The sequence below is a fragment of the Pholcus phalangioides genome, unplaced genomic scaffold (assembly GCF_987345545.1).
Source record: "Pholcus phalangioides strain wild (caught in Gottingen) unplaced genomic scaffold, Ppha-v1.0 ptg000016l_1, whole genome shotgun sequence".
NCBI lineage: Eukaryota > Metazoa > Arthropoda > Arachnida > Araneae > Pholcidae > Pholcus > Pholcus phalangioides.
The window spans coordinates 9471167-9497368 of NW_028301609.1; the positions used below are offsets into that span (position 1 = coordinate 9471167).

The 26202-nt window shown below is 40.5% G+C and overlaps 1 protein-coding gene across 3 annotated transcripts in view; it reads left to right on the top strand.

The window, feature by feature from the left end:
- The window catches only part of Liprin-gamma (liprin protein kazrin), a 134700-nt gene that overhangs the window by 89079 nt on the left and 19419 nt on the right, over window positions 1-26202 (top strand). For all 3 annotated transcript variants that reach the window (XM_089246003.1, XM_089246004.1, XM_089246005.1), the window contains exons 2-3: window positions 4078-5637; window positions 15907-16113. In XM_089246003.1, the coding sequence (XP_089102129.1) occupies window positions 4078-5637; window positions 15907-16113 (1767 nt within the window). The remainder of the gene's footprint in view (window positions 1-4077; window positions 5638-15906; window positions 16114-26202) is intronic.

The following is a 26202-nucleotide window of genomic DNA, read 5'->3' on the forward strand; positions in this document are numbered from 1 at the left end:
GCTATAACGCTTCGCGATGGTGAACAGAGAAAAGAAAACCACAGAGAACTTGTTTGAATTTATTCCCACTAGTGTTTGGACGTGATATTACGCCCGTAATCGCAAGGAGGGTAAGTTGTTGACGAAAAGTCGATCTTGCAAAACAGTTGAATATCCCTCTGTCAACTTTGAAAACGATTATAAAGCAGAGAAACGAAATCAGAGACCCAAGCTGCTGCTTGCAGACCATCAACTGCCAAAAACAGTGAGAGTCCAAGATGGGAAATTTTCCCGAGTCCAGAAGATTTTGTTGCAATTTTTTACCCAATGTCGTGTCCCGAAGGTAATGTTCTGCTACATTTATTCCTTTGAAATGCGCAATTTGATTCCTCCCCAAAAATATGATTGAAATATATTTTTTAATGACAGAATTGTAGATGCAATTGAACACATTGAATTTCATAATGTGTGTGTGTATCGGGCAGAATTTTTTTTTTTTTAAATCTCATTTGTTTGACTTATACATTTATACCAACTTCTTTCTGTTCGCGGGTCAACATTAGGGTCAGCTATAGCGTCGCGGGCCGCATCATTGGTGCAACTTCGGTGCATAAGCCGCTCCATTATTAATTGAATTAATTAGTTAGTTATTAAATTTATTTTCGTCACTAGAAATAAGAAGTTTGTAAGCGCTTTTGTTAATCAAGAAATCTGCTGTTGGAACCGATAATTCAAATAATGATCAGAAATTTAATTTTTTTCACGGTACTTTTACCACTTTGTCGCGGGCCGCACAAAATCACTTCACGGGCCAGATGTTGGCCACCCGTGATTTATACAATGTTTTTGACTTAAAACGTCGTATAAACGAGGTTCCACTCTATTAAAAAAACCGAAATCTCCAAGTACTGTACTTGTCTGAGAGTTACGATACCTATGGATATTGTCGTCGTGGATACAGGGATTTTCTTTCTTTCCAATTCTCCCTGGATCTCTCCCCGGAGGAGAAGAGGAGGAGAATATAAGCTGGATATAAGATGCACTATGGCTGTACTATATTATAAAGAAACGAATATATATGTGAAAGAAAAATATATAAAATTTTTCGTGAATGGAATTCTTAATGATCACACGAGGTGTGTGTGTGTGTGTGTGTTTGAAAAAGAGACGTGGACTCACATTCATGCACACGAAAAATGTTTGTAGGGAAAAAGAGAAGGGGGGATCATTTCTGCGTATAGCCTGTACGTGTGTCAAGATCGAGTTTTTTCTTTGGTTGACGTCATGCAAGAGGAATGTGATGGAGATGTTCACTTTGGCAAATGATGAGTCATCGTGTGTTTTCTTGCCGTGGGTATGGATCCAGTTGAGAAAGACGAGACCATTTATTGACTAGTGTAGGGGTTCTCAAACTGTGCGCCGCCAACCTTTGTCAAGGGCACCGCGGAGCGCCGGCCGACAAAGATTTTCCGAAGAGATTCTTCGGAAAAGCTTCTTCGAAAAAATTCTTCGGATTGCTCGGGCAATCACGGATAAGTTAGGGAAAGGGGGCGCTGAGGGTAGGAAAAGTTTGAGAACCCCTGGCCTAGTGGATTAGTGGGTATCAAAGTCATCATGCAATCTAGGATGCTCCCGGTGATCAGCATATAGGAGTTGGTCAACAGAGAGAAGCGTGGTGTTTGGTCATCTTATCATCAAAGAGATCAACCAGAAGCGGCTTTTGATCATCTAATTATCACAGAACTCAAATCAGCAGCTGTTTTGTGTATAGCCTATACGTGTGTGAGAATCTATTTTTTTCCTTTGGTTGACGTCATGCAAGAGGAATGTGATGAAGATGTTCACATTGAAAAATGCTGAGTCATCGTGTTTTTCTTGCCGTGGGTATGGATCCAATTCAGAAAGACAAGATCATTTCTCATCTAGTGGGTATCAAAGGCATCATGGATATCTAGGATGCTCACAGTAGTCTTCAGAATTATATTAGGATCTTCATAACCGAAGAAGTCAGACTCGTCTCCAGCAATGCTCTTTGAATCAATGGCTTCCTCAACAATGCTGTTGAAACCAAATGGCTCCAATAACGATTACCCTTGAAACAAAGCCTCGACCAGCAATGCGACTTAAATCTGTGGTTCCCCAAAAATGCTGTTGAAATCAATGTCTCGACTAAAAATTATTCTTGCAGCAATGGCTCGATCAACAATGCTCTTCAAATCAGTAACTTCCCAAACAATGCTGCTGAAATCAATTGTTTCCCCAACAATGTTCTCTTAGTATCAATGGCTACCCCCAACAACGCTCTTGAAATAAATTTCTTCTCGAACAATGCTGAGCAGAGCAATAATTTTCTTATCAGCAAAAGTACTCATGCACTGTGTGCGACGTATTTATTTTATTTTTTTTCTCAACCAATTCAAAGAATATCACAAAAATAATAATAATAAATGGACATATCGATAGTTCTTATTCAGTTGACATTTTTGTACGACATCGATAATCCCTCCCCCCTACATACGTCATGAATATGTTGTTCCCACAATGAAATATACCTTGTACGCCCGTCGATAATAAAGAGAGAAAAATGACAATACAATTCAATAGAATAGGAAACGAAAATACTGAAAAGACATCTCTTGGCAAAAATATCGATCAATGGCAAAAGTGGAAAAAGGAAAAAAAAAATCCAATGGTTCTCGTTCCTCTGGCGAATGCCGTAATATTAATGTGTATTGTACATACGTTTTTTCCGAAAAAGTCGGTCTCAAATACGTATTATGTCAATTTATCTCTCTTTCGAAACGGTGCAACTGACATCAAGCATTCGCTTCAAACAGCTTTATCTCGCCGCTGCAGAACAGAAATGTTGCAAACATTTGCCGACCGAGCCTGAAAAGGTCATTCTTTTTAATTTTCATCTCTATGAAAACGGTCTTCCCCCGTCGTCGTCGTCGGCGGAGGCCATTGTTTCAGATACGGCCGTGATGAATGTGTACATCCCTTTGAATTCTCATCCACAGTCGTATAGATTTTGAAACGTTTCGTAGATTTTCCCCGAGTTCTCGCTACTTTAGCGGGAACGCTAATCCTTTCGTGATTCTGAAGCATTAGTAAAAGCCCGTACTTATATAGTTTGTTTGCGTGTAATTACCGTAATCTATGTACCGTAAGAAGATTACGAGAGGGTTGTTTCGTAAATAACTGTTATCCGAGTTTTAGTGTGAAGAGAGGGAGGAATATTAATCATAGATATGCGTTATTCTAACGATTTTTCCTACCAACACTCGTGGCAGTGGAGTAAACTTCCTAATTTTCCACCGGCGTAATTATCACAGTGTTGTCCGAGATATGGATTTGCCTTCTACGCTTAAGTAAATTCGTGAGGAAGTATTATTAGGTAAGGTCAAGTAAAAAGGTAACGTGGAAGGCGGGGGGGGGGGGAGTTCAGAAAAAAATACGCTGTATACACACATCGACTTTTACAATCTTGATGCGATTTTGACGATATTTTGGTTTCTATCTGAAAACTACGTATGTAAAATAGAGCTGAAATGGCTATGCATCTATGTGTGCTTAACAAAAAGTCCTCCCCCCCACCCCCCATCTTCTCGGGCAGGTATGCCTATTTGCATTTGAATGGGTCTTGGAGTTAGAAGCGGGGGTGTTTCTGATAAGAATTGCTATTAAGGGGTTGAATATTTTAAAAAGAGCAATATATTTTGAAGTTCTGAATACCAAATATTTCTAAGTTAAGGGCAGTAACGCATCTTCTCGGGAGCCCTGGGGCAGACATTTTCTTGAGGTGGTGGCTTAAAATTATGCAAAATAAATGTACATTATTTGAGAGCCCCCATTTGATTCGGGGCCCCCGGAACAGTGCCCAGGTCACCCCCAGCCTAGTTACGGCCCTGTCTAAGTTGTATAGAATATGGCATTTTGCCTGATCACTTCCGGGGTCTACTTAACAATTAATATTAATACTATTGCACTAATATATATATATATGTGTGTATTTTTTGATGATTTGCGACTCAAAACTTGTGTTAGATTTTCAGAATGGTGATGATACTCAAAATATTCTTTTTTTTCCTTCTATAGCGATCCGCTCTTTGGATACCTTGAATGAGCAGATCGTCCAGTTCGTAATAAACACATATCCCGATGACGACCTAGACTCAGCCGACCCGTACAGCGTCACGAAATGGAGCCAGCGATGCCACTACTCGGTGGTGCTCATGCGTCGGCTTTTGTCCGACGTTCAAGCAAAGTTCCGGAAAATGATAGAAGACAACAAAGCCCTGGCTTCCAGGATCGATCAGGATATCCAGAATGCTCATCTCCAGGTCTCCCAGCTGCGGGCTGAACTAGCCGACACGAACCAGCGGCTGAACGACATATACGTCACCAGCCCGGTATCGCCCAGCATGGCGGGAAACGTGATCACCACCTGCATGCCCCCGACGTCCACCACCACGACCAGCACCGTCACCGAAGGACAGTGGCAAACGAACAACGCCTCTGGCCTTCTCGTCGACTCCGGTCCCAAGAAGAGGGACGTGAAGCCTCCTCCTCAGCCTCTAGCGGTTGAAGGGAAGCTACAAGGCAGGACTTCGACGCTCGTGTCAGGCCTACATGCCAAGAACCACAGTGACCCTGGTCTCCGGCCCAACAGGCCGGAACCCCTTCCTAGAAGCAGCACCCAAAGTCACCCTTGTTCTCGCAAGAATAGTAAAGAGAAATCTAGTGCGCCGTCTAGGTTCAGCGCTCTGGCATCTGCGAGGGCCGATGGTCGTTCGTCACCTTCGAGAGATTCTGCTAGATCGTTCAACGGGCCGTCTACGTCGGCGGCTACTAGCCAACAGGTTCCGTATAACAGCAAAACGAAAATCCCCAACGGCGAAGAACCGGTGAAACCGAAAATGGTGGAAAGTGCGGCAGCATCTGCGAACACGTCACCTGCCAAAATGTTGACGAACAGTAAGAGTTCAACGAGCACGGTCAGCAGTCTCAGAGACGACAGTTCTTCAGTTCCTCATGAAAGAAATAGAGTGCAGCAGAAGGGACCAGTGAAGCTCGCGGCACAGACTAGTAGTAAACAGTATAGCCCTGGTGGTTCTCAGACTGTGACTGCTGGCAACGGTAGTAACCCTAGTACGAATTGCGGGTTTAACGGTGAAAGAGCTTCTACTTCGAGAGAATTCTCAACCGTTGTAATCACCAAAGAATCTCAAGCGCACCACCAACAAAACTCTGACAAGAGATCAGCGACGGAGTCGACGAAGGACGACGATGAGCTCCTCAAGGCGAGGGAGTCCAGCTGGATATCGGAAGCGTTCGACGCAGTGGCGGCCGCGGCCGTTTCGGCCAGCAGCGACGTCCACGCGGCTCTGGCCACCAAGTGCTGCGACAAGCGCAGCATCGGTGGCAAAGATTATTCGGATAAGGAATCGAGGCCTTACTACAACTCCTGGTGTTCCGATACTGGTGATAGTGTTAGTGACAATCTAACGTCCGACGAGTGCATGAGAGACCACGACTTGCTTCCCGAGGCCGAACGCCTGGCCGCTGTGCCTAAGGGATTCGAAAGCGAAGGCAGCAGCACTTCGAGAAACTGTGGATATCGCAAGACGACGGGCCTTCATTATTCCAGCTACAAAGGTGAGTCATTCTCCACTATCATTTTTTTTTACCTCCTTCACATACACAACATACCCGTTGATGATGGAAGGTTTCATTGTTTTTTTTATAAATGAAAATTGTTAAATGGGAAGATGGTGATGCCATCAACAAGGAAATAACTTGGGCCTGACTGAAGATCTTACTGTTTATCAACTAGTCATCTAAAACACACTGATCATAACGAGTGTGTTTTTATAAAAAAAAACCGTTGTTGCTGTGAGAACAAACACTGTCGTATATCTAAGACTAATCGCTGTCCTTTCAAATGATTCTTTAGGGGGGGGGGGAGATGATTGACGTAAGTTCCGGGCTGTAATAAGATGTGGGTGTGACCAATAATTTAGCTGGAAGATTGATTTTCTTTTTGCTACGAGAACGAGGGTGGGAATTATAATGCAAATAACATAACACCCGTACTCACTGTCGATGGTGTAACTGTGTTCAAAGAACACAATCTACACTGGTCCTTGGTCATCGAAGAAGATTAAACCGCTGCTGGTCGAGTTCTTTCGTAATCGCAGAGGATGACAAAGAACCGCTACTGATTGAGATCCTTGAGAATATTAGGGAAGGAACCGCTGGTGACTCAGATTAAATTCCTTGGTCATGGAATTAAGATGGCAAAGAACCACTGCTGATTGAGTTCCTTGGTCATTGAAAAAGCAAGCCAGTCTCCCATTTGAAAAAACGTTCTCCTCAGAGAGCAAGTAGACCTACAACACGATACTGACATAACATGAAAATACAAGTATTTCCAGCTTTACTTCAGAAATTGGAAGATGGTAGATTCAGAATGGACAGATGGTAGCATGTACACTAAACAAGCGCAACTCAACAACATAAATACGTTAGTACCCACACATACACTCAGAACACACATTCTGGCATAGGCCGATTCGTTAGAAATTCCGCAGAGGAATGTGTACCAGGTACATGTACGGTTAAGTAGTAGTAGTGGTCATTGAAAAAGATGCCTCGGAACTCTCTCTCTTTCTCTCTCTCTCTGCTGCTGATCAAATTCCTTCGTTATCAAAGAAGATGGCACAGAACCGTTGCTGATTACGTTCATTGGTCTTTCAAGAATGACCAAGTTTCAGTGGAAATTATAGCCGCTGTGGTGGTCGAGTGGTCATAATGACGGACTCGCATTGCGAGGATCCGGGTTCGAACCCCACCGTCGCTATAGTGGTGGTCGGCTGAAGTTGGTTTCCCGTGGTTCCCAACTTCGAGGCGCAAATGCGAGCCGATCTCCCCATTAAAAAGTCTCGCCACAGAGAGCAACAGGCCTACAATGATTAATTATTCAATCGTTACACTTCACTCATAGTTAGAAAAACTGGTGGCAGATGAAAGCATTACACAGAAACAAACTTCACGTCAGGTTTCACTACACGTACACGCACATTCCCGCATGTACCAATTCTTCAGGGGTTCCGCAGAGGAATATGGACGAGGTACATGTGTAGTTTAGTAATAGTGGAAATTATATGACGCGTGAACTGGAATTCATTCCCGATTGTGCATGACTGCACCGGCCCTTGTATAAAAACTGGCATTTGCTGCCAGTGATGGCCGGCTACTGATTGAGTTCCTTGGCCATCGAAGATGATGTGAAAGGTCAGTTGCTGATCGAGTTCCTTGAGCACTGAATGGGATGACTGAACACTGAGTAAGACTATCCTATTCATTCTGCTTCGTATCTGTGATTCCTCGTCCCCTAAGTCATTTCATTCGGATATAAAGCGCATGTGAAGTCACTCACATTGCGCTGTGCAAAACACCGAATTTGGGTTTTTCAAAAAGTGTCGTGTATTTTTTTCTATAGCCCCCTTGTCACCTTTTCATTTGATCACACCTAATACACAATCTGGATTGATATCGCGGTCACTGCAGCAATGGTGTGTTGCTTGTGTATATCGTTATACAACACAAAAGAGGTTTTTTTAGCTAGCTCAGCTGGTAATCAATCAGTTATCGATGTCTGCGTCGATTCCGCTAATACTGATAAGACGGCGTCCGATGAGTGATGCTGTGCGGGTCAGTTAGTCAGTCAGTCAAGTCCTATTGAAGCAAAGAAAGGCCAGTGATTGCGAACCGAAAGATCGAGCTTCCTTTTTTGTTTTCGTCAGAAATTTTGCGATTGGGGTAACGGAACTCATGTTTTTCGAATTGACCTCTAGTTTAAGGTGCTTCCAAGAGCAGCGATGGTGTGAGGTCCACCACCGTGCATCACCGACGATTGGCTGGCAATCAGGCGAGTAAACTAACTAACTAATTAATAATTGCTTATTTCGAGGCATATTGCTTACTAAAGAAAGAAAGATCCTGTGATTTTGAGGTTGATAAGATCTATTCATATTCACTGACGATGCGTATTACGTATAGAATGTTCGGGTTTGTAACAGTGGTAAATATCGGTAAGTTGGTAATTCAGAAAAGACATGAATGACTCTTTATAAAAAAATCTTTTCAGAACTCATGAGCACCGATCTCATCAAATATTGTTGTCTTCCAGGTTGTAGTTATATCTAGAGCTCCCCCCCCCCACCCCCCATAATACCTTTGTAGACGCCCTAGTTATATCCAACAAAGCTCTCAGACGTGTGTCTTGTTTTCTTGTTAATATATTAGTGAGTTTCGAACATCAGCTTCGTGCCGAGTCTTTTTTACTCTTGTTGGAATGATGGAGACTTCATTTTCGTTAAAGAATCGATGAGCCTTTTTATTCTCGTCGAAATGCAACGATTGCGGTGACTTTTTATTCATGCCATTGTGACGAATCGTTTCATTCATGTCGGCCCGTGGTCTTGGTGGCTAGCGGGGCTTTTTCTTTTTTCCAGCATGGCCCAGCCGCAAGGTAGCCTGCTTATATCCCACAAGGGACAGAGCGGGGGCCATGTTTGGTGTTTGCATTCATGTCGATTGGGGCCTCGGTGGGGTTGGGTCCTGTGGCTTACCGGCCGGGGATGCCTGCCGGGCTAGAACATCAAGAGAGTTTTTCTAGCATGGCCCAGTCGCTATGTAATCTGTTTCAGAGCGAGGGTCATGTTTGGTGTTAGTGTTTGTAGTTCTTTCGTGGGTCGGAGGTCCGGTGGGCTGGCCGGCGTTCGACCCGTGGTCTTGGTGGCTGGCGGGGCTTTTTCTTTTTTTTCAGCATGGCCCAGCCGCAAGGTATCCTGCTTATATCCCACAAGGGACAGAGCGAGGGCCATGTTTGGTGTTCGCATTGCATTCATGTTGATGTGACAAACGATTTTATTCATGTTGATGTGACAAACGATTTTATTCATGTTGATGTGACAAACGATTTTATTCATGTTGATGTGACAAACGATTTTATTAATGTTGATGTGACAAACGATTTTATTCATGTTGATGTGACAAACGATTTTATTCATGTTGATGTGACAAACGATTTTATTCATGTTGATGTGACAAACGATTTTATTCCTGTTGATGTGACAAACGATTTTATTCATGTCGATACCATGAGTCATTTTATTCATGTCATTACGACGAGTCGTTTCATTCATGTCAATATGACGAGTCGTTTCATTCGTGTCGATGTGACAAATGATTTTATTCATTGTCGATATCATGAGTGATTTTATTCATTGTCGATATCATGAGTGATTTTATTCATTGTCGATATCATGAGTGATTTTATTCATTGTCGATATCATGAGTGATTTTATTCATTGTCGATATCATGATTCATTCATGTCTAAATGCCATGAGTCGTTTTACTCATGTCAAAACGCAATTAGTCGTTTTACTCATGTCAAAACGCAATTAGTCGTTTTACTCATGTCAAAACGCAATTAGTCGTTTTACTCATGTCAAAACGCAATTATTCGTTTTACTCATGTCAAAAGGCAATTAGTCGTTTTACTCATTTCGAAACGCAATTAGTCGTTTTATTCATGTCAAAACGCCACTAGTCGTTTTATTCATGTCGATATCATGAGTCGTTTTATTCATGTCGATATCATGAGTCGATTTATTCATGTCGATATCATGAGTCGTTTTATTCATGTCGATATCATGAGTCTTTTTATTCATGTCGAAATTCCACGAGTCATTTTATTCATGTCGAAATGTCATGAGTCGTTTTATTCATGTCGAAATGCGATGAGTCCTTTCATTCTAGCCAAAATGCAACGAGCCTTTTTATTTACTGTCAATATGACGAGTCTTTTTAGTCATGTGAATATAAGGAGTCATTTTATACATGTCAATATCACGAATCGTTTTATTCATGTTGAAACGGCCAGTCTTTTTATTCTAGTCAAAATGCAACGAATGAGGTGACTTTTTTTAATTCATGTCAATGGGTATATGAGTCTTTTCATTCTCTTCTCAAAACGTGACAAGTCTTTTCGTTCTCGTCTTAATGAGACAAGTTTCTTTTTTTTTTATTCTCGTCAAAACGCTACGAGTAACAAATTTGACGAGTTCCTAAACCGCCGAGTACCGAGGTATGACTATTATGTTTTCCCTACTACGGTTTCGGTTTGATGTGCTTCCACGTAGAGTCAGGCATGTAATAACTTGTGCTTAATTTCACGACTAGAGTCGGCCAACGTTTGTGAAATCCTTGAATAACTAATGCCGGCCTCATTAAATAAAACCGAGGACGGCGAGAGAGAGAGAGAGAGAGACAGAGGCTGTGTGGTAGTCTTGTACGTAAACTCGAAAGGATCATAAACAGAGCCTCGCAATGAATGAATTTTTGATCCGGCCGCCATTGTGGAATGCCTCGTTGATGCCTGATGCATTTAATACCAGCAGTGAAACATTTTTAAATGCAGAGAGAGAGAGAGAGAGAGTGACGGAGTGCTTGTGTGCGCATTCCTCTACGGAACTCAGCCGTGATGCCCGTTGACCTCGAGGGGGAAAAATAACCCCTCCCTTTGAGAGAATCCATCTTTTCTAAATATAATTTTCTATTTGATGTGTGTTTGGGCTTCTCTTTTTTTAGAATACGGTAACGTGAACTTAATCTCGTCACGGATATTTAGTTCGTCGTCGACTCAAAAATGCAGATATGGCGATACGGGGGAAGAGGCAGGACTTTTCCGCGTATGTAGATCCTCTCTTCATTGCCCTTCATTGGCACGTACGAAGTAACACGCCCTTCAAATCTCTCAGCTATTCATTCACTCTCATTAAGCATTCATTGTACTGTGTATTCTCTATATTTCGATTGAAGATGGTTCCGAACTGAAAGCCGTGGTCTAGAGCAGTGATTCTCAACCTGGGGCCATACGGCCCCTCCTTGTAGGTCCTGGGGTATTTTAAGGGCTGACATGGGTGAAAATCAGATGAAAGGGGGAGCCAACAGAAGTGATGAAGGGGACCACAGAGAGTTGTGTGGAGAAATAAAGCTTTCAAGTGAAATATGTTGGGAAAAATATGACTATACACTTTCACAATTCAGTAGAGAGCTTTCCATAGAACCAGAACCATCTTAACCCAAGGGCCCATGTAAGATTAAACCGGGGTGTCATATTGGGGCTTTCACGACGACAGATCTGGGGTACTATTATTTTGAATGCAAATATGTAAATATGTAAGCTGGTATTTCCAGCTAAGTATGGGGCCTCCCTAACATATCAGTTTGCCCGGGTACCAATGATGTTGAGACAACCATGCATAAAATCTCCCACAAGAAATAAGCTCACTGCACTTTAGCCCAGGGTGGGTGCAGACTCACAGTAATGTGTTGGGAGGGGTGCAGTTTTTATTGTGTAACGTTCGTTGTATCGCCCAGTATTTTACTAGACCTAGTTTTCTCGTATGATTCGGCTCTAGAGCGAAATGGTCACCTCCCCCACTCCTCCTTTGGGGCCGTGCCTGGACAGGGTTCCAGCGATCGATTTTATGTATAAAATTTTTATTAATTATAAATTTAGTTTTGACTAAATTCAATTCAATAAGTAGAAAACATCTCGCTCCGACATGAAGGTCGGGGGAGGAACCCTGGGTAAGATACGAGATGAAAATATGGTCCAAAAGCCAAGGGCTAAAAAGAACCACTGGTCTAGAGCAGTGTTTCTTAACCTTTTTTCAACCGTGGCTCCCTTTTGACGCCATTTTTTCTCCTCACTGCCCCCTTTTCCTTCCCATAGTCCCTTCCATTCTTATACAAGAGCGAAACAAGTCGATCTCCGGGTCCCTGATGCAGTGAGGAAATCTTGAGGGGGTTCTGTGCAAGGCTGTTTCACCACCGTGAACCCTTGAGTAAAATTTTTTTCTGGAGCCCTGGTACTTAGCTTGAAGTAACAGCTTATATTTACATATTCTCGAAAATCATAGTACCAGATTTCATCATGTAGGGCCCCCCCCCCATGGACATAAATACTCAGATGAGCCCCATGTATGCTAATGGCCTTAGTTCTATGTAGGGGCCATGTTAATAGCACCAGGGACCCCTCACCTGGCTGAAAGTACCTGCGTACTACGTACTAATAAATGCCGTATTTATTTTCGAAAAACATAGTATCAGCTCTTATATTATGATGAGGACCCCTATTCACTCGAAGCACCGGGCTGTGCCCTGGTGGGGCCTTTGCGTTAAGACGACACTGGTTTTATGAAGTTCTATAGTCACACACTTTTTTTCTGCATATTTCACTTGAGCCTTCATATTTCTTCGCATCCAAAGTTTTTTCACAGCTCTTTGTGGTCCCCCCTGACTGCCTTTCATGGCTTCCCCTTCAACTTGATTTTCACCCGTGCCCCTTCCCTGCTCCCCGTGGAGTTTCTCAGGACCGCAAGGAGGCCATAGGGCCCCAGGTGGAAAATCACTGGTCTAGAGGAAAATTTCTAGATCGGCGTCCTATAAAAATTTGGTTACTTGGTATTTCTTCTGTGGTTTTTTTCACCTTCCACCCGCGGCACCCCTTGCCCTAATCAACGTTTATCCGCGGCTTCCCAGAGCAGTTTAACAAAGGATTCCTTACGAAAAACTTTTGTTGGGCCGCCGATCCGCGGCACACAGTTTGAGAACCCCTGCTTTAGTCCAAGGGTAGTACCATCTGGAATACAAATTTACACGGGACCATGTCTATTTGGGTCGAATCATCTGGAATCAAAATTAGGCCAAGGCTTGAACCATCTGGAATAAAAATTTCCTCTGGGCCAAGGTTCGAATCATCCGAAATCAAATTTTTTTCTGCATCACAACTATTCAGGTCGGAGTCATCTGGAATCAAAATTTTTTCTATGCCAAGGTTTGAATCATTCTAAATCAAAATTTCCTCTGGGCCAGGGCTTGAATCATTCTAAATCAAAATTTCCTCTGGGCCAGGGCTAGAATCATCTGGAATAAAAGTTTACTCTGGCCCACAGCTATTTAGGGGTCAAAGTCATCTGAAATTGAAATTTCCTCTGGGCCAAGATTTGAATCATTTATACTTCGTTCCTTCTAACTTCGGTCCGAATGTCAACAAAAGCACGTGTGCGATACTCAAAATGATTGGTTGAAGAATATTTCACCTTTCTTACAGTACAAACACCGCCAAAAAATATAGTTCTTTGTCATTTGCCCCTCGTATCATAAAATACCTCATAATTTTTATTGTTTTTATATTTACAAAGCTACCTGGAAGACGGGGAAAAAAATATTTTTAAGGATCGGTCAAAACATTGGTCTTCAGTGTGGGTGTTGACAGTATAGGCCTTTCTCACTCAAACATTACCGTCTCTTTTTTAACGGAAGTGCTATATCATTTATTATTATTATTCCTATTCGCAAACAGATTTGATATATACTTGTATACGCTTCTTCAAGAGTTCTTGTAAGAAAAAGAGCTTTCTTCTTTATCGTTTGATGACATAAATGAAATGTGCGTATTTCCAACTGAACTATCTTGTTTGGTAGAACAATTTGAAAATTCATTTCTTTGCAGCTGCTCTGCGGCTCCTATAAACAAAGTTGCTGTCAACAAGATTTTTTTTTTCCTCATCCACACGCTTTGACCTACACTGGACGGGGTGGGGGGGGGGTGCCACTTATTGTGGTGAATATGCGCATTTCCAAAGAAATCGCAATTCTGTTTGAGCAACTTGTTGGATGGCAGTAATATTGGTTTCGTCAAAGGCGGCGAGACGAGAAAGTCTGAGGATTATCATGAAAATCTGGTTCGAAAGCGTACTGCTCATTATTGATTCAGTTAGCCTCATTATGACAGACACTATAGATCCACTATTATGGGCCCATTAAAGATCCCAGTCCAGTGGCTCCTGCTGCTGGATGTTGGGGTCATGGCTCGCAACCTACGCACGGATAGAAAACCGAAATTGTCTTCTCAAAAACAGGATATCAACTACAGGTTGAAGTAAAGAAACGAAATAATGTGCGCATGACTCTCTCGTCAAATTGGAACTGCTACTGCCCGTGGACAACTGTTTTTATCTCAACGAAATTTTGGAAAAAACAGCGAAAAAAAATTTTACTTCAGGAAAATTCTTTTATAAGAAATTTACAATCTCACGTTTGAGGGAAAAACGCACGTGTTCGGAACACGTAATGAAGGGGCGGGTAAAATTACAATCAATAGAGATAAAGGATGCGGAGTAATATCAAAAATTGGTACAGCGGTTTATTTACATCCGGACCCAAGTTATCTGGAACGGACTTTGGAATCAAAATTTCTTCTGGGCATGGTTTGAATCAGCTGGAATCAAAGTTTTCTCTGAGCCAGCGCTAGAATCATCTAGAATAAAAATTTCTACTGCGCCGGGACTAGAATCATCTGGAATCAAAATTTCCTCTGGCCGGGGCTAAAATAATCTGGAATCAAAATTTACTCTGGGCTACACAAGGCTTAAATCACCTGAAATCAAAATTTCCTCTGAGCCAGGACTAGAATCATCTGGAATAAAAGTTTGCTCAAGATCACGGCTATTTAGGTTGTAATCACCTGCAATTGAAATTCTTCTCTATAGCCAGGGCCAGAATCATCTCAAAATTTTCCCTGGGATGAGGCTATTTGGCTCAGATTCACCTGGATTCAAAATTTCCTGTGGACTCCCTCTTTTCAGTCCGGAATCATCCTTTCATCGTCACGCAGTGTCATTTGTGTCCCCACGATCAAACGTTGTGCAACATCAAGTAATACTGACACGCATGATCCCCAAATGGGGGAGGTGCTGTGACAGGGGCCCCAGCCTGGGATGAATCATATTATTTTTCTTTTTTTTACACAAAAAATTCACTACTGAGGGTCCCGTAAAAAAAAATCTTCCCTTGGTGGCCAGTCAATTTTCTCAGCCTAGGATGAGGATTCGGGATTGAATAACCGGAGTCCAGAGGAAATTTCGGTTAGAAATGGTTTTAGCTTTGTCCCTGCTCCAGGATGTAGGGAATCAGTAATATTGTAGATCAGGGACTCTTAACATATGGGTCGCAATCCAAACTTGGGTCGCCGGGATGCCCGAGATGGGTCGTTATCTAACTCCACTACGTCAGTCCACTACTCCCGACTCAAACGTGATTCGCAGGGGCTTCGGAGAAGGGTCGTACAAATCCACTTACAGCCAAGGATTCATGAGGTGATCATGACCGAACCTTCATTCTTTTGGGCTTCCGAGCTGGGTCGTAAAAATCCACTAAGCCAGGGACTCGAGCTATGGGTCACAACACAGACTTGATTGGTGATGGCCCTTCCGAGATGGGTCATCAAAAGCTACTGTCAGCCAGGGTATCCTGAGCTATGGGTCGGTAACCAGATTTGCTTGTAGGGGTTTCCGAGATGGGTCTTACAAATTCACTTACAGCCAGGGATTCTTGAACTATTGGTCCAGACCCAAACTTGATTCGCAGAGGCTTCCGAAATTGGTCGTACAAATCCACTTAGAACCAGGGATACTTGTTTGGTCCATTCTTGAGCTATGAGTCCCGTCCCAAAGTTGTTGTGCGGGAGCTTCCAAGATGTATCGTACAAATCTACTAACGGCCAGTGGCTCTTGAGATTATGGATCACGACCCAAACGTGATTCGCGGGAACTTCCGAGATGACTCGTAAAAACTCTACTTACAGTCCTGTTATAAATGCGCTATTTGCGTCACTGTTTCAACTAATTTCGAAAAACAAAGTCACATGGGTCGCAAAGTTGATCTTGTTGCTGATTTTTGGTCGCGTCTGAAAAAGGTTAAGAACCCCCCCGTTGTAGTAGATAGTGATTGTCGTTTTTCGTTTACGTGATTGTAATTTCGAATATTATTTTGTTTCAATTCTGTAGGTGTTCAAGAAATCGGCGACGTCGGTCAGCATCGCGGTGGTATCGACACCGACGTCGACAGCCTGCGTATCAAATGCAGCGCCCTCCAGCGGGATCTCGAGGAAGTGATGGAGTCCAGGGACGAGAAAGCCAAGGAGAATGCAGCCATGTCGGCCAAACTGGAAAAACTGGAGAACGAGCTGAAACACGCAAAGGAATCGCTCACGCGTAAGATTTAGAACATTATTTTATTCCCATTATAGCCTGTCATTACCTAGTCATGGTGAATTTTTTTTTCTCAATGAAATACATTTTTTTATATACTGCGATTCCCAGTAGTAACACTTCATTTCCCTTCAGCAATTATAGTAATTTGTCGAAAATTGCTTTTTTTTTACCTGCCGTAAGTAGCGATATCCCGTATATAGGGGGGCTCGGCATTTTCCCATTTTTCTGTATAAAACCTTTAGTATGTGAGGATCTAATTTTTTCAACTTATCATATGACACTTTCAATTTTCAGTCCCTGGGCCAGATACGCGGTATTTCTTATTCTCGAGAGCCCGAAATTGGTAATTATTGGTTGACCATATGTGACCCGTATTTTACTGGACATTTCCGTAATTTTGGACTCATTTAGACTTTTATAAATATATTAATCTCTAGGCTGATCATATTTTCCAGAGAAAATTGGATCCCGAAATACGGAAAATCGTCAATTGTCATAAACAAAAATGATGTTAAAAGTAGGCAAAGTTGCCAATTCTTGCTGAAATCACAACAACAGAAAAACAGCCAGTGGCGGGAAATTACGCACTACTATTAATCGGAGGGGATTAAAATAAATGCAATATTAAAAACCTTTCGGCATGCAAATATGTGAGATTATTATTCATATTCACAGTCATAATTATCATGATATAATTTTCAAGTTGGGAAAATAATTTTTTTTAAGCATAATAATTCAAGTAGGCTTTGTTGACAATATGGGGAAAAAACGGGATGTTTTTACAAAAAAATCATTTAAGGCCAAAATTAGAAAAAAAAATACAGAAATATCCCAAGAAATTCGTGTTGTGGCCTTGTACATTTATTTGTGTTTGAATAATTCCATCATCCAATTAGAATTTGATTATGAAATCCGACTGTGAACCGACCACCAGTCCCATCGTCGTGGGGCCATAGGTTGAGAAATTATGTTCTAGCCGTAAGTGTGGTCAGCCGTCAGCAATTTCAATGATGGTAGGCTGCTTTCCCTGCCTTTGACATATTTTTTTTTTTGGCAGTAATTGGCAGTTACTGGATTTTTGTAAAGGAAATATGGCCCGGCTTCCACACTACTGATATAATCCCGTGGCCCGCCACATTTGGCCCGCGGGATGGAGGTTGTGTACCCCCTAACCTATGATATGAACTGAAACAATTGAATAATTTATCATTAAAAAATTAGAATTAGGTTATCATGTCTGCCTGTGGACCGACCACCTGTCCCATCGTCGTGGGCCCGTATGTTGAGATATGTTGGTTCCAAACTATGTTTTTGTTTGCCCCATGCCCCTCCACCAAGTCAAATTCGGGCACTGCTACGGACGCTAAAAAAAGTGTTTTAACAGAAGATAACAAACACGAAAAAGATAGAGCTAACATTTTTATTCTTCTTTCCACGGATTCGAAACATTTGAAATATCGAATTTACATTATCAAGCTCTAAAGAAAAAAAAATAGTGATGCACTGTATTATCCGAACTGGAAAAGAACTGATAAGCTCGAAAGGCACGCTATACCCGATATGCTTTATCGGAATAAAATATCGATCTTTCCTTCACGTTCTTTTTTCTGGAAGAAAAGAAGGAAAACCTTCCACAACCCTTTCTTATCCCTGTATTTACTGCATCAAATCTCGCGATGACATCAACATTAAGAAAAAAGAAGAAGAAACAAGTGTTCCTATTTCTTTTTCTTTTTTGTTTCGGATTTCGATAAAATTGATTAAATTTCGTTCGGGAACCCTTCTCCGGGAAATATGTCACGGTCCGGGCAGATTGCCAGCCAACATCGGAAAAAGAAAGAAATATGTGTCTCTTTTTACATGATTTTGTGGTTTCGGGTTTTTGTTTTTCAACGTGAAACTATTGTTTTACGTCTTGAGTATTGAAAAACATGACGTGGATCTATCAGGGAGAAGTATACTATGAGGATTTGTGAGATTTCGTTATGGGGCTCCGGATCGTGCCCCACGGTGCAAAGTCAAACAGCACCCCCAAATTATTGAGAACCTCGTTGGTTATGAATTTTCAGTAATTCTAAAAGTAATTTCTTTCATTAATTTTGGAATTGTTTCCTTCATTAATTTTGGAATTGTTTCCTTCATTAATTTTGGAATTGTTTCCTTCATTAATTTTGGAATTGTTTCCTTCATTAATTCTTGAGCTATTGCTTTCATTAAGTATGAATTTTCATTGGTTTTGAAATCATTTTTTTCAATGGTTTTGAAATCATTTCTTTCAATGGTTTTGAAATCATTTCTTTCAATGGTTTTGAAATCATTTCTTTCAATGGTTTTGAAATCATTTCCTTTCATTAATTACGATTTTTCATTCATTTGAAATATTTTCTTTCATCGATCATGAATTTTCATTGCTTTTGAAATCATGAATTTTCATTGCTTTTGAAATCATGAATTTTCATTTCTTTTGAAATCACGAATTTTCATTGCTTTTGAAATCACGAACTCCCATTGGTTTTGAAACCATTTATTCCATTGACTTTGGAATTTAAAACCGTTTCTTTCGTGGATTTTGTAATCATTTCCTTCATTAAGTCTTGAAACATTTCTTTCATAAATTATGAATTTTCATTGAATTTTGAAATCTTTACTTCATTTGTTCTGAGATCATTCCAATTACCGAATGTGAATTTTCATTAATTTTGAAATCCTTTCCTTCATTAATTGTTAAATAATTTATTTCATTAATTTTGTGTCATCACTCTTTCTTGTTTCTTTCACCAATTTTGAATTTTCTTTGGTTTTGAGAAATTCTTCCCCTCATTATTTCTCAATTTCTTTCATCAATTTTTGAAATTATTTGATTTAATAATTCTTCGGTAATTTTTTTCATTAGTTCTAAGAAATTCACACACACATTGATTTTTCAAACCATTTTCTTTCATTGAATTTTTAAATAATTTCCTTTACTGTTCAGCATTTTATATTTTTTTAAACAGTAAATTGCGTATGTCGTTTTGTGTGTGGATGACAACTCCCACCCCCTCCACACCCTACAAATGTTTTTTTTTAATCAAGTCTCGGGGGAGGGCGGGGGGGGTGACTCATATCCCTGACCATGATCAAGTTAATCTTTTTTTTTTGGCAGCCGTCCGATATTTGTTTCTGTATAACATGCATCTCGTAGAGATTAGTGCATGAATTTCTGGAACACACTGTATTAGGTACTGTTAAGAACGATATGAGGCTAGTGACGTGGCTGCTCTTGATTGGTCGGTTAGAGGCTTCTAAATTCAGTTGAGTAGGTCCTCAAACACGGATTCGAATGGGACATTTTCATTATCATCCTTATCTTTTACCTTAGTCTTCCGCAGGGCTGTGTGCCTTGTCCCATACGTCCTTCCTATTAAAATTCTCCTCGTGTTTGTTTAAAAATGTACTATGTACGGCTTTTACTGTGTAGGTATTACGAGTTTTTATAGTTGATCGTAAAGCATTATGTTTTCATCATGAAATGGGGAGAACGTACCATTATTCTACCCTGTGTGTCTCGTTAGGACATAATATGAGTTTCACGATAACGTTACCTACACACACACACAGGAATGAGTAAGTTGTCCTTATGGAGAGTAAGCGTTTTTTTTGTGGTCCTTATCTCGTTAACTATGGCGATCGATCATTTAAACGGAAGTTTTTGTACTTGATGGCTTGTTTCTAAAAATGCAAGATTGCTTTTTCCCCCCTTTTTAATGATTCTAATTTAGGCATGATGGAAAGTCGAATGTTTTTAGGTTGCAAAGTACCCTAGTTATTGAGTAAAGTTATCATTTCAAGGCTATCTATCCACAGCGTGATTCAAAGAGCTTTGGTTACACCGTAAAGCAAACATGCTTGCCCCATGGCCAGTGGCCTTCAGAGTCATTTGATGTGGCCCGTGACCTCAAACCTAACTTTGTAAAAATGAACTAAGGGACACATTTAAAGATCACTTAAGTGATCCAGGCTGCAGTTCCACGTCGCTTGAGTGACCTGCGACACATTTTCCTGATATCTTAGGTGACATGCGGCGCATCTAAAGATTACTGAGGCACGTTTACAGATCACTTAAGTGAATCGCAGGACAGTTCCAGTGCACTTAAGTGAATCGCGGGACAGTTCTAGATCACTCAAGCGGCCAGCAGCACGTTTACAAATCACTTGAGTGACCCACGGCGATACGTTTTCGAATCAATGAAGTAGCCCGCACACTCTCCTAAGGGTTGGCCACTCCCTTAATTTAGAGAGAATTAATACAAGTAAATACCCTAATGAAAAAAATATACTTCGGACTAATTACAGAAACTAATCAATTTCCCGTAAAAACAAAAATTAGACCAAAATCGTTAGGAAAATTCCAAAAAATCACGAAATTCTGTCGATTTCGTGGAATGTTTTTGGTAATGCGCAATGTGTGTGTCTAATTCCGGATGTTGCCAACTTTTTCACGTTCAATTTCCGAGTTGAAAACAAAAGAACAAAAAACGCACGAGAGCAAAAGCATAAATTTTACATAGGAAAGTACGTACTAATTAGAAGGAGGATGAAGTTTTTGCTTCTCTCCATAATTAATGCGAGATTTTTCTACTCTTGAGAGAGAGAGAGAGAGAGAGAGATAGATAGAGAGAGAGAGCAGGAGCTGCTCATCTATTTAAAGATGAGCGCACTCTGAGGTACAATTAGCAATTTTCTCTCTTCCGAACAATTTTCTTCTTAATTTTCAAGTTTGAATAACGAGAGGGAAAAAGAAAAGACTTTTCTCTATAAAAGTTCTATTTTTCCCTTCGAAAGCATCTTTTCTTATTCGTGACGCCATAGCACGGCAGGTGCGTATGTCACGGAGCTTTCCTTTCCTTGAGAGAGAAATAATTGTGGAAAATTATAATAATTCCGTTGTTATGATGATAATAATCTCGTGGAAAAACTTTTAATATCCGACGTTATTACGTTGAATGACATCCATGGAAAAAACGTTTCTGGCCGTTACGGCTGAAGCAAAAAAGAGGAATTGCTGTTAATATTAATGAATATGGTTGGAGGATATATACACTGTCAAATTAATGTGATCACCAGCTTCTATACCAGGGTGTCTATCACCATAGGAAAAGTTACGGAGTTGGGAAAAGATCACGAGAAAAAGTGTCTACCATCATGGGAAACGTCACGAAGTCCTGGAAAAGTCACGAAATAAGAAAGTTGCTGGTAAAGTCACGAAATAAGAAAGTTTAAATCCTGGTAAAGTCGCGAAATAAGGAAGATGAAATCCGGGAAAAGTCACGAAATAAGAAAGACGAAGTCCTGGAAAAGTGTCATGAAATTGAGAAAGGTCTATATACCAGGGTGTATACCATCATGGGAAAAGTCACAGAATTAGAGAAAGCTCAAGAAATTGGAAAAAAGGTCATAAAATAAGAAAGTTGAAATCCTGGAAAAGTCACGAAATAAGAAAGACGAAGTCCTGGAAAAGTGTCATGAAATTGAGAAAGGTCTATATACCAGGGTGTATACCATCATGGGAAAAGTCACAGAATTAGAGAAAGCTCAAGAAATTGGAAAAAAGGTCATAAAATAAGAAAGTTGAAATCCTGGAAAAGTCACGAAATAAGAAAGACGAAGTCCTGGAAAAGTGTCATGAAATTGAGAAAGGTCTATATACCAGGGTGTATACCATCATGGGAAAAGTCACAGAATTAGAGAAAGCTCAAGAAATTGGAAAAAAGGTCACAAAATAAGAAAGTTGAAATCCTGGTAAAGTCGCGAAATAAGAAAGATGAAATCCTGGAAAAGAAGACAGCCGGCAACGCCAGCATTACACGAAACGAGATCTGACAACATAACGGAAGTAAGTTGCTTTGCCTCAATCCGGGGTTGTGAGCGGTTGTATCTCTCACTGGCACCATAAATATGTTGGAGCCAGCCACATATGCATTCAGGCCACACTTTACGACATGTATCGATTCGTTAGAAATTCCGCAGAGAAATGTTTACGAGGTGTATTTTTTTTAAGTAGTAGTAGTAGTCCTCGGGGGCGGGGGGGGTGATTAATTAACCATTATGAGGGTGTGGGAATTTTGAAAACGCTTCTAGGGAAGTGCTTGGGAACTGTGCCGCGGGTCACTTGAGTCATGTGGAAATGCGACGTTGACCACGCGAATGATGTTGAGCTGCGCCGCGGGCCACTTAAGTGCTTTGGAACTGCATCGAGAGCCGCTTAAGTGCTCTGGAACTGTATCGAGGGCCACTTATGTGCTCTGTAACTGCACTGAGGACTACTTAAATGCTCTGGAACTGCACTGAAGGTCCTTTAAATGAGAGTTACTTGAGTTATCTGGAAATGTGCCGCGGGCCACCTAAGTCATGGGGAAATGTGACGTTGGCCACGCTTAAGTGATGTGGAACTGCGCCGTGGGCAACTTAAGTGACGTGGAACTGCACCGCGGGCTGCTCAAGTGCTCTGGCATTGTGCCGTTGGTCACTTGAGTGATTTGTAAAAATGTGCCGCGTAGTTTATTTTTACCGAATTAGGATAGAGGTCGCGAGCCACATCAGATGACTCCGAGGGGCCACATTTGTCCCGCATTCTATGGGTTGAGCATGCGTGGTTTAATCGGTGACAGTAGCGCCTGATACACTTTCAGAATGCTTATAATCTCACTAAATAAGCCTTCTCGCTCTACCTCATTAGCTGCACACCTCCACAAATAGGAGGTGGTCACAATAATTTGACTCGACCTTGTGTTTATCAAGAGTTGAGTCAGTATTTGAGGGAATTTATGCATGTCTGTGTTGTTGTTGTTGTTGTGTGTGAAATAGGCCCGTGTCTGTCTATACAATAATGGCGCTTCCTTCCGTTCCATCGCAGGAAGTTTATGTTCCCCTCTGAAAAGGGATGTTTTTTTTTTCTTTTCAAATCCTTGAAGAAAAGTAGAGTTTACGTTCGGCCATCTGCCGCCTTTTTTTTCCACTCCTCCTCCCCCCCCCCCCCCCCAAGTTAAAAAGAGTAAAACCGCTCTAATTCTCGGTACGTCTTGAGTCGTTTCCATTTGGAAAACCTTTTTTTGATGGGACGAGTATTACCGCCATCTGGTGCGACTGATCGTACCATCGAATTTATTTGAATTTTTGTAAATTGTCTTGTATTTTCGTTGCGTCGAGATTTTTTTCAAAAGGGGAGACCGACTCTCATTTTACTTAGAGGGGGCTTCCACCTTAGGGGTGTGTGACAGGTGTGGTCGCACCGGGCCCCGCGCTCACGGCAGTAGAAGTGTAAAAATGCAAATGTGTGTATCAAAAAATATTTTTTTTTTGTAGAAAATAAGGTTTCTGAGCTTAACTGATTTCATTTTTGAATTACTTCTTTCATCAATTCTTAATTTCCATCCAGTCTGGAATTATTTCTCTCATTAATCCTCAATTTTTTGGTCAATTCTCAGGTTTTTTCCCTCATTAATCCTGAATTTTGATCTTCTGGGATTTTCCTTTCATTAATTCTGAGATTTTTTCTTTTATTAATTCTGAGATTTTTCTTTTTTTAATTCTGAGATTTTTTCTTTTATATTAATTCTGAATTTTGATCAATTTTGAGATTTTTTTTTCTTTGAATTTTTAGATTTTTTTCTTTGAATTTTTAGATTTTTTTCTTTGAATTTTTAGATTTTTTTCTTTAAATTCTGAGACTTTTTTCTTTCAATTCTGAATTTTTTCTTTCATTAATTCTGGAATTTTTTCTTTCATTAATTCTGGAATTTTTTCTTTCATTAATTCTGGAATTTTTTCTTTCATTAATTCTGGAATTTTTCTTTCATTGCTTCTGAAATATTTTTCTTTCATTGATTCTGTGAAATATTTTTCTTTCATTGATTCTGTGAAATATTTTTCTTTCATTAACTTTGAATTTTCATCAATCCTGGGATTTTTCCTTCAGTAATTCTGAATTTTCATCGATTCTAGGCTTTTTTCCTTGACTATTCCTAAATTTTCTCTCTCTCATTGGTTTTAGAATTATTTCTCATTTTTAATTCATCAGTTAAATTATCATTAGTTCCCAGATCATTAGGCCCTAATTCTCATTAGTTTTGAAACAATTTTTTTCATCAGTTTGGAATTTTCTTCAGTTCTGAATTTTCATTGATTCAAAATTTTCATTAATTTTTGCATTTAATTTTATCATATATATATATATATGTAAATTTTTTTTTTTTGAGTGGATATTTTTTACCATTCCTGAATGTTCTGTGATAAGGCACGAATCTATGAACGCCTAGGAATGCCGATTTCCCCTATCCTTAAAAATATACGTAATCGGGCCAAGGAGCCCCGCGGCTGATACGGGTGGCCCTACCTTTCAGCATGGTGAAAAATTATGCTCTAGGGGGTCATTCAAGTATTACGTCAGCATCGATGGGAGGGGGTTCCAATTTGCTGACTTTTAATGACAGGGTGGGGGGGGGGGGTTGAAGGATTCTTACGTCATCATTACAATACAATAAAATACAATTAACCGCCAAAAACAAGAAAAAACGAAAAGCTACAATGATTCGGGGAAGCTCCGTTGGCCCAACCGTTTAGACACCACTGATTTCCAAATTTTACGATTCGTTCTTCATAGATGGAGCTTCTCAAATTTGTAATTTCTTTCAAGAAATATTCTCGAGTTTTACGAGAGAAGCTTTCACACAGATTACACGATTTCCGACAAAACCAAAAAACATGAAAATCGGGTATTCACGGCAACTTCGTGAGTTTACATCACGATACATCGGACCACGACCACCAACAACACGACAGAGAACGGACACGTGATCCATCCCCCTTATTACATCGTGTCGAAACTATACCACCGAACTACAGGATAACGTCGGAATAATCCTCGATGTGAAGTTACGAGGACGCAGGTGTTTCCATGTTGAAACATGGTAAAAAGCAAAACGAAAAGTAAAAAACTATTCTTATAGGTATCCATTTATGAAATAACTTGAAGAAAAAATAAATAAAAGCAGGTGGATAAAAATAACGACGTGATCTATCCAAAGGGCCCTTCCGTGACGAAAATCCTCCATTTTTACGAGTTTTTCTTGTGTGTAGTATAACTTTCATACTTTCATTTAGACCGGACACGTGACCTTAAGAAGGCCAATGTCCGACATCCATTTTTTATACTATAGATGGCGTAGACTAAAAAAGCACTTGAAAATCATTTTTTTTTATTTGTGTGGGGAATGTTCGTTGATGTCATCGCAAAACTCGGCAGCCATTTATTTTATAGCTTTCATTCGTTTCTTTTTTATTTCATTTTAAGTACAGCAACAGCTGTATCATCTTTTTTTTTAAGAAAAGATAAATAATGAAAAGAAGGGGAAAAAAAACGCCTTGAAGGTGGTTAAAAAGATGATAATAATAATAGTAAAAGAAGAAAATTGGCTTCGGAGATAACTTATGAGCGACGCCTACGTTTTTTTCCCCTTTTGAGCGAAGTGTAGAGCTTATTAAGAGGGTAATAACAAAATATACAGGGTGTCCTTTGAGTCCTAATTTGGCTTTATCTCATCAACTGTTCGTTGTAGAGATGTGGTTCTAATTTTAAAAAATGTTCAAAATCACTCTGTGTCAGTTTCGAGAGTGAAAATACAGTGTGTCATAAATTGGTTTTCTGTCGTTCCCAACTTCGAAGCGTGAATGCGAGCAGCACGTCCCGGAGATAGAAGGCCTCCGCACGGGTTGCCAAGTTCTTCTGTAGCGTCATTAAGAACACCTAACAAGTTTGCCACATTTTGAACCACAGCATCCTATTTCGTTTCTTATTCTTATTTTGGAGTAGAATCTACCTAGTTGGCTCACAAATACCGCATGGTGATTGGATATGGGGCATAGAAATCGCAATTCTGAGCCCGAGATCATTTCTTTTCCGCACAACGATGATATACTGGCACGAGCAGGGATTTTTTTTCCGCCCCTGAATATTCTGAGGGAAAATGTACTACTTGCTGACGTCACGAGCAGCGTGCGGAGAGACCTTCTATCTCTAGGAAGTGCTAATGCGAGCCGATCTACCCTTTA